General features: G+C 40.6%; 1 protein-coding gene across 1 annotated transcript in view; it reads right to left on the reverse strand.

Annotated features, from left to right (window-relative positions):
* The window catches only part of LOC127570200 (ATP-binding cassette sub-family A member 13-like), a 201,406-nt gene extending 199,284 nt beyond the window's left edge, over nucleotides 1-2,122 (reverse strand). Inside the window, exons 1-2 of the mRNA XM_052015468.1 lie at nucleotides 1,908-2,122; nucleotides 1,699-1,792 (exon numbers count right to left, since the gene is read on the reverse strand). Of these exons, the coding sequence (XP_051871428.1) occupies nucleotides 1,699-1,792; nucleotides 1,908-1,976 (163 nt within the window). The 5' untranslated portion in view covers nucleotides 1,977-2,122. The remainder of the gene's footprint in view (nucleotides 1-1,698; nucleotides 1,793-1,907) is intronic.
* Nucleotides 2,123-15,513: the final 13,391 nt, after the last annotated feature.

Consider the following 15,513-nt stretch of genomic DNA (forward strand, 5'->3'; position numbering starts at 1 on the left):
ACAAAGTGAAAGGGCAAGGTGGTGTGAAAAAAATGTGAAGTCATTCACTTTGGTAGATAAAATACGATAGAAAGGCAGAACATTTTTTATATGGTGAAAGTTTAAAAGGTGTTGATTTTTAAACAAATCACTCAAAGTTAACTTGCAGTTACAGTCAACAATTACGAAAGCAAACTTTATGCTGGTCTTCATTGCAAGAGGATTGGATAACAAGAGTTGAGACAACTTGCTCCAATTACATTGAACCTTAGTGAGACCATATTTTCCATACTGTGCGAGGTCTGATCTCCCTAATTCAGGAAGGATATACTTGCATAGTTAAGGTTTACTTAATTGTTTCTCTGGATGATGGACTTGTCAAGCAGAGAGATTAGCAGAATGAAAAGTGATCTAATTAAAATGAACAAAATCCATTATCTCAATTCGTATAGATTTGTATCAGATTTTATACCTTTTTTGTTTGTTGGCTGTTGTTTTTTACACAGATTTCTAGAAATCGAGTGATACAGCACAGAAGGTAACTTGCGAAAAACAATTCATCTCAGTTTGATGTATTTTCCTATATTTTTCTCCCTTCAACTATTAATTTAATTAATTGTCTTTTGAATGCTTCTTTTAAGTCTACCTCCAGCACCCTTATCAGCTGGTGCACTCTAGATCATAGCAACAGCTTGTGTAAAAATAAGATTCCCGGTTGTACTGCCATTATATTAATTCTAATTAACTCAGCTAATCGACCAATCCTTATTCCTTCCCGAAGTTTTCCGTATTATAATATTCCTCTTTCTTATCATTGTGTTCCTATCCCCACAAGCATTTTCTTTACATTGGTTTAAAATCCTTTCTGTCTTGCTTCTCGTGTCGGGATCTTGACCTCAGCCCCGTTGAGTTGCATCCCATCGCGAAGGAACACCTTCCCCTGGGTCTTCAATACGCGATTGATTCTCCACATGCACCAGAACCGGTTATTTTCTCTGCACTGACATGTTCCCTTCCAATCAATTAAACATATTCGCTCAACGGCAGTTTTCAATGTCAAATACGCGTTTAATCTTATATAGTCGTTCCCTTTCGACCCAGATAAGCAGTGCATCTTCTGGCTTTTTAAAGATTGCTATTTAATATTGATCATAATAACTTAAATTCACATCTCCGCTCACAGAAAAAACTAAACTTTCCCGAGTGTATTTGTAAAGATTCCGAATGGGTTTATTTGGTTTGGAGTTGTGGGATTTCAGAACCCGATTTTCCTTTTATTCCATCAAACTTTAGTGGCACACAATACAAGAAATGGAAGGACGAGATCGTTCGCCCTTCGTTTCTCCTCTGTTATTCAAGAATACCACGGCTTTTACCTCGGCGCTACTTTCCTGCATTGGACTTGGCTACTCCCAAACTTTATTAATTCAATCTGACATCATCAGATTTCCTCTGATCGTTATTGCTAACAAAATTACAAACACGGTGATTTATTTCATTAGAAATTCTCAACACCTGAAACACCTCCGCCACTGTTGTGATATAACCAGCCCTCAGGCAATGATGAAGAACATAGGGAACAATAATTCACACACAAGTGTCCAAACCGAACTCTTCATCAGCCCAAGAATGAAAACTGCCGATTGTCCTTGGTCAAAAACAGGGATTTCTGATATGACGTCAATATTTTATTTGTTTACATGTCAATACTGTACTTACAATTATCTCGTTGAAGGGGGAAGTGCTGAACTCTTACTCCAAGCAGGATGAAAAACAGTAGACATGGCCAAATGATCTCAGACAGGGACAGCACCTAAAACAAGAATGAAACATGAATTAAATCCTCCCAAGTCCCCAATAAATTAAATAAGTCGTTGACCGAACCACATGCTCACACTCCGAGCAGGAAAATGGAACAGAAACCTTACCGGTTGACGTAAACGGGAGAGCCAGTTTTTCCAAAATAACACCGAGAACTGGCGAATAAATCTCGCCATGATGGCGATTTTAATTGCCCTGAAGATGAACAATCGGTGGATTCGCTGCTACTTGCCGCTGCTGAGAAACTTGCTGAGATTTAAATTTCCCCAGGGAGAATGCGAGGAAGATGCGCTCTCACTGCCGCACTCCTCGCCTATGCACATACAAGTGATACAAGACTGCAAAATCCCGTCGAGAGGAACAACCTGCTTTGACCTGTCACTGTTGCCTGGTTACTCAATCTCCAAAACCGCGAGCGGGTCATTTCCTCGAATGGTGTTTCCTTACAAGTTAGAGTATCGGAGCGAAGAACATAAAAGCAGGTTTTGTATGAAATCGAAAAATACCCGCTGATCCCCTTGCATGCCTAAAGCTCATCGATAGGGACAAACACTAAATAAAAGCAATCTGCTGTCTAGTGTACAGATGCGACCAACTGTGGAAGTTTATTTTGAACTCGCTGAAGTTTAATCAAATGAAACATATCTAATTGTCTCCTCTTTGACTTTTGAGTAATTCTCTGCAAGTCTTTGTTCATGAAGTTCGTTAATTCTCAATTCCGTACCAATTCTAAAAATGAAATTATCGGTGCAATCTTGCAAACCAATGTTTCAGGGAAAACATAAAAAGCCTAAACATTACACTTCTCACAAGAGACAAGTAGATGGCATTAATATGTCCTTTCTGAACCCTGGATCACCTGACTTTCGTTCCCCTACCATTTTCTTTCACCCATTTTCTATACTTCTTTCATCACAAACATCAGATTGGAAGCAGGATTATTGTGATGCGTGGGGTAATTATTAATTTGGACTAATTCGGCCAAACGGCCCATGTTTGGATTATAATTTCTTTGTAATCATGTGAAATCTACAAGTTACATTTAAATAGCAGTTTGAAAGCATGTAATAAAGTATCCCACGGGACTTCACACAGGAAGATAATCAGACAACCGTTGACGCTGAGGCAAAGAAGGGATTGGGATAACTGATTAAAGATTTGGTCACAGAGGAATGTTTTATGGAGAAGAGTCATGTAAAGAAGCTGGGAAACTTAAGTAGAGAATTGTTAGGTCTTAAATATCTAAAGACATGGCTGCCAATGACAGAGCAGTGTGGGAAATCTGTAAGACACTAGAACTGGGATCTTGGACGATTGTAGAGATGGAGGAAGTTACAACGTTAAAGAAAAGAAAGGAAGTGGAGAGATAGGAATATGGAGAAGTACTTTCCACATGAAGCTAACTCTCTACACTCCTGACTATGTGGCTAAGCACAGCCCAAATGCCATTTATAAAATTGCCGATGACATCACTCTTGTTGGCAGAATCTCAAATGGCAATGAGGAGGTGTACAGGGGTGAGATAGAGTCACAACAACCTCGCACTCAACCTTGGCAAGAGCAAGGAATTGATTGTGGACTTCAAGAAGGAGAAGTCAGGAGAACACAGAACAGTCCTCATTGAGGGCTCAGCAGTGAAAAGGGTGAGCAGCTTAAAGTTCCTGGGAGTCAACATCTCCGAGGATCTGTCCTGGGCCCAACACATTGATGCAATCATGAAGAAGGCACACCAGTAGCTCTATCTCATTAGGAGTTTGAGGAGATTTGGTATGTCACCAAAGACTCTTGCAAATTTCTACAGGTAGAGAGCATTCTGACTGGTTGCATCACAGCCTGGTATGGAGGCTCCAATGCATAGGATCGAACAAGGCTGCAGAGGGTTGTAGTCTCAGCCAGTTCCATCGAAGGGACAACCTTCCCCCACCATCGATGATATCTTCAAGAGGCAGTGCCTCAAGAAGGTGACATCCATCATTAAGGACCCTCACCATCTGGACATGCCCTCTTCTTGTTACTACCATAGGAGAGGAGGTACAGGAGCCTGAAGACCCACAATGATTCGGAAACAGTTTCTTCCCCTCCGCCATCAGATTTCTGAACAATCCATGAACATTACCTTATTGTTCCTTTTTGTTTCGTACTGTTTATTTATTTTGTAATTTATAATTTTTTTATGTCTTTGCACTGTACTGCTGCCACAAAACAACACATTTCACATCATATAAGACAGTGATAATAAACCTGATTCTGATTCAGATGTGTTGGATAAATGGGAGATGTTTATGGATTAGGAAACTGGCAGCAGGCCTTTGATTGAACAAGGTTGAGGGTAAATGATAGAATACTAGCCAATAGAGCATTGAAATTGTCTATTCTGGAAGTATCAAGACCAATGGTAATGGTTTTAGCATCAAGTGAATAAAGGAGAGGCAAAGGCATGAAACCAATCTCAGTTTGTGCTTCAAAACACAAACTCCTTTTCCTCCACCCCCGCTGATTGACCAAGAGGATTGACAAGGGCAGGGCAGTAGTCATTGGTCAGCAAGGCTTTTGACAAGGTCCTGCATGGCAGGCAGAAGGTTAGATCACATGGAATCCAGTATGAGTTAGCTCACTAGATACAAAATTTGTTTGGTCAAAGGAGGCAGTGGAAGGTAGTTTTTCAGACTGGAGGTCCGTGACCAGTGGTGTGCCGCAGGGATCGGTGCTGGTCCACTGTTGTTTGTCACCCATATTATTGATTTGGATGACATTGTTGTTAATGTGGTTATTAAGTTTACACACGACACCAAAATTGATGATATAGTGGACAGTGAAGTAAGTCTTCTCAGTTTACAATTTGGGAAGTACGCAGAGAATACCAAATGGGATTTAAGTCAGACAAGTGAGAGGTGTTGCACTTTGGTAAGTTAAACCAAGGCAAGACTTACACAGTAAATGCTAATGCCTGGGAGAGTGTTGTAGAACAGAGGAACCCAGGGGTGCAGATACATTGTTCCTGAAAATGGAGACACAACTAGACAGGTTAGTGAAGAAGACATTTAGCATGCTTGCCTTCACCAATCAGGGCAATGAGTACAAGAGTTGGGATGTCTTGTTACATCTGTACAATATGTTGATGAGACTACATTTGGAATACTGTGTGCAGTTCTAGCCCCTGGGTATGGGAAGGATGTTATAGAGCTGGAAAGGATACAGAAAATATTCACTGAGATGTTACCATAACTGGATGGCTTGAGCTATAAGGAGAGACTGGATAGGCTGAGACTTTTTTCCCTGGAGCAGAGGAGGCTGAGGAGAATGTTTATAAGATCATGAGAGGCATAGATAAGGTGAATGCACACAGCCTTTTTCCAATGATAAGGGTAGTTTAAAACTAGAGGGCATAGGTTTAGGTGAGAGGAGAAAGATTGAAAGGGGACATAAGGGGCAAGTTTCCCTCACAGGGGGTGGTGGGTATATGGAATGAGCTGCCAGAGGAAGTGACAGAGACAGGTACAATTACAATGTTTAAAAAAAAATTTAGGCAGGTTCATGGATAGGAAACGTTTAGAGGGATATGGGACGAATGCAGGCAGCTGGCATAATCAAAGACCCCACCCATTCCGGACATTCTTTCTTCTCCCCCTTCCCATCGGGCTGAAGATACAAAACCCTGAAAGCACGTGGCACCAGGCTCAAGGACAGCTTCTATCCTGCTGTTATAAGACTATTGAACGGTTCCCTAGCATGACAAGATGGACTCTTGACCTCACAATCTACCTCTTTATGGCCTTGCACCTTATTGCCTGCCTGCACTGCACTTTCTCTGTAGCTATTACACCTTATTCTGCATTCTGTTATTGTTTTCCTTTGTACCACCTCAATGCACTGTTGTAATGAAATGATCTGTATGGATGACATGCAAAACAAAGTTTTTCGCTGTACCTCAGTACTGTACATGTGACAATAATAAACCAATTTACCAAATGGGACTAGCTCAGATAGGCACCTTGATTTTCATAGACATGTTGGGCCTAATGGCCTGTTTCCATGCTTTTCACACAATTTGCCTGACATTTGATTTGACTCTGATAAATTTGAGAGTTCAAAACTTTGCAGATGATGCAAAATTGGCAGAAGTGATGAATAAAGTTGTAGACTGCTGAAGATATCAATGATCAATAATCTGTTTGGGTGGGAGAAAAGCTGCAATTAGAATTCAGTCCAGAACACTGTGATACAGTGTATTTGAGGTGTGGGGCGAGGGGAATAGCAAGCAATGGGATACTGAGAAGGCAGGTAGGATCTTGGAATCCATATCTACCATCAGCTGAAAGTAGAGTGACAGGGACATAAGGGAATAGACAATAAAAATGATACTTCCCTGAAACATGAGCAAAGGAATCACAGAGTTGTATAAAACTCTGGTCAGGTCACAGTTGAAGTACTGAATATAATTCCGGTCATTACTTTACAGGAAAGATATGATAAGGACTAGAGAGTGTACAGAGGAGATCTATGAGGATATTGCCACTTGTAGAGAATTCAGCTGCGATTAAAGATTGGATAGATTGAGGTTGTTTCCTTTGGAACATGGGCTATGGGGAGATTTAATTGGGGTTTATAAAATCATGTGGAAGGCCTAGATAGGAAAATTAGGAATGCTTCCCTTAACAAAGAGATCAATGGACACTGGGTTTCATTTAAAGCAATTTGTAAAATGATTATAAACTCAAAGTTGCATTTATTGCCATATGCACAAATACCTGTATGCACAGATGCAATGAAAATCTTACTTGCAACAGCATCACAGGCATATAGCATCAGATACGCAACATTCACAACAAAAACATAAATTATACAAAAATTATACAAGAAAGAACACAATTAGAACCAACAAAAGTCCATTGTCGTGCAAAGTGGTCATAGTGTTGCTATATACTGAGGTAGTGATTAGGGTTGTGCAGGTTGGTTCAAGAACTGAATGGTTGAAGAGCAGCTGTTCTTGAACCTGGTGGTGTGGGACTTCAAGCTTCTGTATCTCCTGCCTGATGATAGCTGTGTGAAGATGGCATGGCCTGGATGGTGGGGATCATTGATGATAGATGTTACCTTCTTGAGACAGCCCCTCATGTAGATACTACTGATGGTGGGGAGGGATGTGCCAGTGACGTATTGGGTTGAGTCCACTACTCTCTGCGGCTTCTTATGTTCTGCGCATCTGAATTGCCATACCTGACCATGATGCAACCAGTCAGGATATGTTTTCATGCAAAGGATGAAGAGTCTGAATGGGTGTAGAGCATAAGCACTTGAGGTGCCATAAGCTGTGAGTTTCTGCAACAAGAGCTAGGAAAAGAGATTAACCTGGATAGCTCTTTAACATACAGCATGAATACAAGAACAGCCTGCTTCTTGCAAAGTGTTACAGCTTAATGCATCCAGTTAAACATACAGATTGAACTGTAGAATTTGGCTTGCTGAAGCATTTGCAGTTCTCTATCTTTATACCCTTTTCCCCAAACAAATCTAAGCATTTCACAAGATTTTAAAAAAACATTTTTGTAGACAATATCACCAAAGGGGAAATTGCAAGTGCTCTAAAGAACAGGCCACTGTTCCATGCTCTGAGCCATTTTGCTAGATTACTAGATTTACTTGTGATGGGGAGGCAATAAGTGAACCGTGTACTTATTCATGGGACAGATGCTTGCCATTTGATCACTTCAATACATGTCCCAACATATGGCTCTTGTATGACAATTAAATTGTTTGATAATTAGTCATCGTTTCTCAGCTCATTGATATGCAAAGGGAAGGAAGGAAAATTAATTTTAAAATAAAATTTATGACATTCTTTGACTTTGCCTGACTTGACTTAGCATTCTCAGTGAGTTTATACAAAGAGAGCCTTGTTCAGACTGGTATTTATTTAGTATCTTACATAATACCAAGATATTCAGAAGGGCATTGAACTCAATATGTTATTTTTGAAGTATTGTTATATTACCTGCTATATTCCCTAAATAATGCTGTAAAATATAACAGATTTCTCCCCTTCACAATATACCACAGGAGCAGCAAATTTATTTCATAGAATAGATAGTTTTGTGAAATAACGAGTGAAGAGAACAAGAAGCCTGCTGAATATCAAACTGTTTTGATGTGGTCACGGATAAAAGATTATCCCTTTTAATTATTGCCTATGTTAAGGAATTTAGTGTATCAACAGTAAACCATGGTGATAGGCTCACATCCAAAAATCCGACACACTGATCATCATGAATTAAGCAGTAAAATGGCTGCAGTCTGAGTAAAAGGCCAATAGTACCCATGGAGGCAAATGGGCAAATAGAAACCTTAAATTTTTATTCTGCAGAAAATATCGACAGAAATGTTCTCTAAAATGGTTAATATGGTATGTTCAGCATAAGCATGGAAAAACCAGATTGGTAATAAGAGTTTACACAACATATCAAGCTTTTCGAAATGTTTCCATCAACTCATATTACAAGTGAACTTCTTGTTATTATTGTTATCTTTATATCTAAAATAATGCAAATGTTGGACTACCTGTGAGGGAGGGAGAAACAGAGGGTGGAGAGAGAAAAGCAGGAAGGACAAATGAGGTAGAAAAGAGGAGTATTCTGCCCCCCATCTAATCCCTCAGCACTATAGCAGTCCCATTGACTTTGTCTGAAGCAAACAAAATGGACTTCATGTCAAGCAAGAAGCTGATGGCCATAGAGGCAGTTTGAAGCTTAATATTAATGAGTGTAATGGCCACTAACACTGAGTGAGTGCCAGCGAGTATAAGCATGGGAGAGAATGGAAGTAAAACCCTGCACAGAAGGAGGAAATAATACAATCTGAGAGGCTTCTCAGACAGAAAATGGGGTAAGGACTTGCTCAATTCTTGCAGAGAAGAGCTCGCCAGATATTGTGCACCCATCAGATTGACTTCAAGTGTGTGTGGACTGGGAAAAGGAAGTTCCCAATAGTTTCAACTCCATGCTAGAAAAAAACAATGTAGGCAGGTTAATGAGTCAAAGGCTGTAGCCTCTGAACAAAACAGGCATTGAAAAGGTAGGAAACAATACATGCTCTGGTGACACCATCAATTTTAGCAGGTATAATGCAAGAAGAGAACAGAATGGTTGCTCAGATACAAGCTAACTACATTAGAAGCTTCGTTATATACTGTATGATGGGTCAGGTGAACCTTTCAGCTTATTCATAGAACAAACTGAAATATTTTTTCGAGAAAATAACATAATGGAAATAGATGGTGATGGTAAGAATGTACTTGCATATAATGAGGCTATAACGAGGTACACGAAAATCATCCTTCCAAGTAAAACAGCTTCCAAAATACACAATATATTTGCAAATTTGCTTTTGAAGCTCAGGGATAAGTTCAATCCTAAACCATTGAAAACTGTGTGTGCGCGTGTGTGTGTGTGTGTGTGTGTGTGTGTGTGTGTGTGTGTGTGTGTGTGTGTGTGTGTGTGTGTGTGTGTGTGTGTGTGTGTGTGTGTGTGTGTGTGTGTGTGTGGTGGGGCTACAAATCTGGAAATCAGAAGTCAGGAGAGATTCCCAGCACGTACATTTTTTCCTTGCTAAAGGACCTATCTTTGGAGCCTTTTTGGACTGAGTGCAGTATGAAAGTTTGTTTTGTAGTTTAATCAATAAACAAAATCAAAGCTCTTACATTTGATTTTGCATGTAGAATTGAGTATGGATATGTAGAATATGGCTATGATATTGAGAAACACTGTAAGATTTCAGCCAATGCAAAATACAATTCACAGCCATAGTGAGGTAGCTAAGAGTGGAGTTCCAAAGCAGAATTCAATGCATAAATTGTTGTTGGATATGTAATAGAAGCCAACCATCATGTGTACATCATTTCAAGACCCCAAAATGATTTAGTTAAAAACAGTTTTCAGAAAAAAAAGGCCATCTATCCTCAACATGCAAGTTTAAAGCCAAGAAAGTTAAAAAAAAGAAACAACTCCAGTGACATGATTTCTTCACAGAGGGTAGACTATAAATCCACAGGGAAGTAGTTTATGCATTATTAATACCAGCGTAAACAATGGAAAATTGGTAATTGGTTTAGTATTGTCACATGTACAAAGATACAGTGAAAAACTTTGTTTTGCATGTTTATCTATACATAAGTACATCAAGGTAGTACAAAAGGAAAAAGCAATAACGGAACACAGAATATAGTGTTACAGTTACAGAGAAAGTGCAGTGCAGATAGACTAATAATGTGCAAGGGCCATGATGAAGTAAACTGAGAGATCAAGAGTTCATCTTCATCGTACAAGAGTTCCATTCAAGAGACTTATAACAGCAGGATAGAAGCTGTCCCGAAGCCTGATGGTACGTACACTCAAGCTATTGTATCCTCTGCCTGATGGAAGGCGAGAAGAGAGAATGACTGGGATGGGATGGGATGGGATGGGTCTTTAATTTTGTTAGCTGCTTTCCCGAGGTAGCCGGAAGTGTAGACAGAGTCAATGGAGGGGAGGTTGGTTTTTCGTGATAGACTCGGCTGTGTTCACAACTCTCTGCAATTTCTTGCGGTCTTAGGCAGACCAGTTGCCACACCAAGCTGTGATGCATCCGGATAAGATGGTCTCTATGGTGCATCAATGAAAATCAGTGACGGTCATCGGGGACATGCCAAATTTCCTTGGCCTTCTGAGGAAATAGACTCACTGGTGTGCTTTCTTGGCCACAGCATCTATGTGATTGGACCAGGACAAGCTATTAGTGATATTTACACCTGGGAACTTGAAGCTCTCAACCATACCACCTCAGCACCTTTGATACAGACAGGGCTGCAAGTACACCACCAGTACCAAATAGAACCAAGGATATAAATAAAAGCCAGTTTAGCAAGTCCCATTAACAATCATCATTCCTAATCCTTTCAAAAAAGTGATCTCATTCCTTTCATAAAGGGGAAAGCAGTGTATTCAATGTAAATGCATAATGCAATTATATGCAATGTAGTTAGGATGTTGAATAATTAAGTTGCACATGTTCTAGCGATTCTCTGTGTCTGTCTGTCTCCATATATCCTGCATTACCCATGGTTAGAATAAAGAATAAACGCATAAGCAAATACATTACACCAACAGTCCCATATCAAGTGAAACATCTTGTACTTAAATGGGAAATTTATACAGGATGCCCTATTTTCCTTAGAATGTTACCAATTTGGTCATGTGACCACAAAGATCAAATCCCAGATGTTCTCATGCCAAATGACTCCCAGAGTCACCTGACACGATTTCTAGTCAGTAATGAGAACTGCTTATTTGTTGTACTCCAAAATTAAATGGAACTTACCCATTTGCCTTTCACAAAGGTCCAGCAATGCAAAATAAGGCCTGCCCATAAAAAAACCCACCTGCAACCTGATGTCTGTTTTTGAAATAATCTTGCCTAGAAATTGAAGTTTACCCTTCATTGTATGTGACAAACATGTGTGGCAGTAATTCCCAGCTCAATCTCTTGAAATTGGGGAAAAAAATACACATTTTATATACCTTTCTTGAATTTCAGACGATAAAACTGAATATACAATCCCAGTCAGAGTCTTAACATTCTTCAAGTAGCAACAAATGAATGCCCTAAAACAAGACATTCGTGGTTCCCACTGGGACTTCTTCACAGAGCTCACATCAGCAATGTGATTCCTCCCAGACCACCAGAAAGTGAGTCAATGCTTAAAAGTCTCCTACACTGGCAGCCTGCCCAATTTCTGGGTAAATGTTTTCAAAGAGCCTTCCAAGGTCTAATATGTCCAATGGTGATTCCATCATCATACTCTCCAACTTAGCAGTGTGATGGTCCATCAGGTAGTGCTGCTGCCTCACAGCTCCAGAGACCAGGTTTAATCCCAATTTTGGGTGCTGTCTGTGTGGAGTTTGCACACGTTCTCTCTTTGACCAAATGGGTTTCTGCCAAGTACTCTAGTTTCCTCCCACACCCCAACGATGTGCTGGTAAGTTAATTGATTGATGTAAATTACCCCTTTGTGTAGAGCAAAGAACCAAAGGGGATGTGATGGGCATGTGAGAGATGAGTCCTACAGGGATATAAGGGGAGAATTGGAACAGATGGAATTGCTCTGCTGGGAGCCAAAAGCATCTAATGATCCAAATGGCCTTCTATTGTGTCAAAGCACATAAATATAAAATTGGAACAGGAATAGGCCAGTCAACCTCAGAGTCTACTTATGCCTTCATACATTCCATGGCTGATTCATACCTACTTCATTTACCTGCCTTTGTTCTGTATCCCCTGATACCCCTATCTAACAAAAAGCCATAAGAGTCTTGAAAGCTGCAATTGATCTAGACTTAAAAGTCTTTTGGAGAAGAGGGTTTTATATTTCTACACTCCTTTGTGTGAAAATGCATTTCCTGATTCCACTTGTAAAGGTACTGACTCTAATTTTTAAAAAGTGCTTCTTTGCTCTGAATTTTTTTCCACTGGAGGAAATATATCCAACCTGGTGAACACTTTTGTAATTTTAAACATCTCAACCAAATTATCCCTCAAATTTCTAAACTCAAGGAAACAAAGGGTAACTTGGCGAAATCTGTGCTCATAATTTAACTCCTGACAGCTCTTTTGTGAAATTTAACCACACACCCTCCAAAGTCAACATACCTTTCTTGAATTGCAGTGTACAAAATTAAACACACTATCCAAGTTTGAATCTGAACAAAGCACTACATAACCAAAGTATAGACTAACTTTACATTGGCCTTTCTAATTGTTTTTTGTACCAAATGATTTGTATACGAGGACAACAAACTATTTTGTTCACAATAGCTTGTAAATTAATGATAATGAACTCGACACAGATCATGGTGGGTAATATGAAGGCAGAAGTCCCAGACTTACAGATTCATAATGTTGAAACTATGTGGTCTCTTTGCTACTGGACTTCCCATCGAGCCTGGTGGAGAACCTCAGTCTTGCTGACGTGCCCCAGCATTTACATTGCCTCTTAGATGAAGACAATATCCCATATTCCAAGACTGGCAGGATCGACCTAGCAGAATGGCAGTGCAGCACTATAAGGTAGGGGGAGAGAGAAGCCCTGACTCCAGACCTCAGGAAGTCTTATAACATCAGATCAAACCCAGGCAACAAAACTTCCTCCTGCTGTTAAACCAGTACACTTCCATATTGAACACTGGGAATTATAACATGAGGTAATTTCAAAAGTATTTAATTGCATATTGAGTTCTTTCAGATGTCTTGAAAGGGATGTAGTAAGCACGCTTGCCTTCATCGGATGGGGCATTGAACTGGGGTGTCATGTTACAGCTGTACAAGACATTGGTGAGACCACACATGGAATAGTGTGCATCACACTGGTCGCCATACTATAGGAAGGATGTGATTGAACTAGAGAGGGTACAGAAAAGATTCACAAGGAAGTTGCCAGGACTCGAGTTATAAGGAGAAACCGGATAGGCTGGGACTGTTTTCCCTGGAGCGAAGGAGGCTGAAGGAGGCAAAGCAATGGTTGACATTTCAGGTTGTGACCCTGCAGCAGGACCCAAAACATTGACTATCCATTTGCCTCCACAGATGCTGCTTGACCTGCTAAGTTCCTCAGCAGTTTGTTTCAGTGCTCCAGATTCTAGCATCTGCAGTCTCCATTTATCTCTTCTTCTGTTTTGTCTTGTCTTTACCAATCTACCTGTCCCATATCCATCTGACCATGCCGGCTTGGGAGGAATGACAACTGCTGTAGGAAAGAAATCCTGCCTTGACACCGAGGACGTCATGTGATGTGACACAATACCAAATGGGCATCCATGAGGAGGGGTGGGCTATCTACAGCAATACAATACTCAGAACCTAACATATTCCTCATTCCATCATTACTATCATGCCAGTCATCTATCCTAGAACAATGAGGAGTTTAGAAGAGTATTTCAGGAGCACACCTAAGCATACCCAAAATTGCAGTGCCAATTTTGTGAAGCTACAGCACAGTACTTCATGCATCACAAACAACAGAACAAGTGTGCAAGACACAAAAATAAGCATCCCCGTGACCAACAGATAAGAACTGAGATCCACAGCTCTGCAAGACCAGCCACAAATTATATGGACTATTAAATAAGCAACGGAGGGAAAGTGCCATGAACATTTCCACCTACATGATGGAGGTGCCCACCACATGTGAAAGAAATAAAGCTGAAATATTTGCAGCTGACTTCAGCCAGAAGTGCTGAATGGATAATTCAAGCCAGCCTCCTCCAGAGGGTTTCTCAAGACAAATTCCTGCCTCTAGGCAATATGAAGAAACAGGTGAGAGCATCAGATACAGCAAAGGCAATGGGACCTACATCCTGGCTGCAGTGCTGAAGAGTTTAAGGTGTAGATGAGTTAGCTGCACCTTCATCCAAGCTGTTCTAGTACAGTAGCAACACTGGGATCAATGCTTGAAAGCAGCTATTCACAATCTAAAGGATTTGGCTGAGGGGACCAAATTTCCAAATTTGCTGATGTTACAAAACTAGGCAGGATTATGAGCAATGAGGAGGATGTAAAGAGGCTTCAAGTGGCTTTAAGCCAAATGACTGGCAAGAATATGGCAGATGGAATATTATGCAGAACAAATATGAGGTGATCCACTTGGGTGCACAATAAAAAAGAGTACTTTTTAAATAGCCACAGACTGGGAAGCATTGATAGTCATAGAGAACTGGGTGTCCTTGTAAACAAGTCAATAAGAGCTAAAACTCAAATATAGCAAGCACATAAGAGGTCAAATGGTCTTGGCCTTTGTTGTAAGATTTGAGCACAGACCTTACTCCAGTTGTGTAGGGCCTTATGAGACTGCACCTGGAGAACTGAGTGTAGTTTTGGAATTGGATTATTATGATCACATGTACGAAGGTACAGTGAAAAGCCTCTGTTTGCGTGCCATCCATAGAGATCATTCCATACTTAAGTATATTGAGATAGTAAAAAAGAAAAACAGAATGCAGAACATAGTGTTACGGTTACAGAGAAAGTGCAGTGCAGGTGGACAAATAAAGTGTAAGAGCCAAAACGAGGTAGATTGGGAAATTAAGAGTTCACTTTTAGCGTATAAGAGTCCATTCAAGTCTGACAACAGCGGGATAGAAGGCTGTCCTTGAGCCTAGTCGTACGTGCTCTCAGGTTTCTGTACCTCCTTCCCAAAGAGAGAATGACTTGGGTCGGGGGGTCAATTATGTTGGCTGCTTTCCCAAGGCAGCAGGAAGTGTAGATGGAGTCAATGGAGGGGAGGCTGGTTTGCATGATCGACTGGGCTGCATTCACAACTTTCTGCAAGATCTTACGATCTTGGACAGAGCAGTTGCCATTCAAGCTGTGATACATCCAGACAGGATGCTTTCTATGGTACTGCAGTGCATTGTGGACACAGCTCAGCACATCACGAAAACCAGCCTCCCCTCCATAGACTCAGTCTACACCTTGCTGCCTCAGTAAAGCAGCCAACATAATCAAAGACCCCACCCACCATGGACATTCTCTGTTCTACCCCCTCCCATTGGGCAGAAGATACAAAAGCCTGAAAGCACATACCACTAGGCTCAAGGACACTTCTGTCCCTTTGTACGATAAGATGGACGCTTGACTTCACAATCTACCTTGTCATGGCCTTGCACCTTATTGTCTGCCTGCACTGCACTT

This window comes from Pristis pectinata, chromosome 5 (genome assembly GCF_009764475.1).
Source record: "Pristis pectinata isolate sPriPec2 chromosome 5, sPriPec2.1.pri, whole genome shotgun sequence".
Taxonomy (NCBI): domain Eukaryota; kingdom Metazoa; phylum Chordata; class Chondrichthyes; order Rhinopristiformes; family Pristidae; genus Pristis; species Pristis pectinata.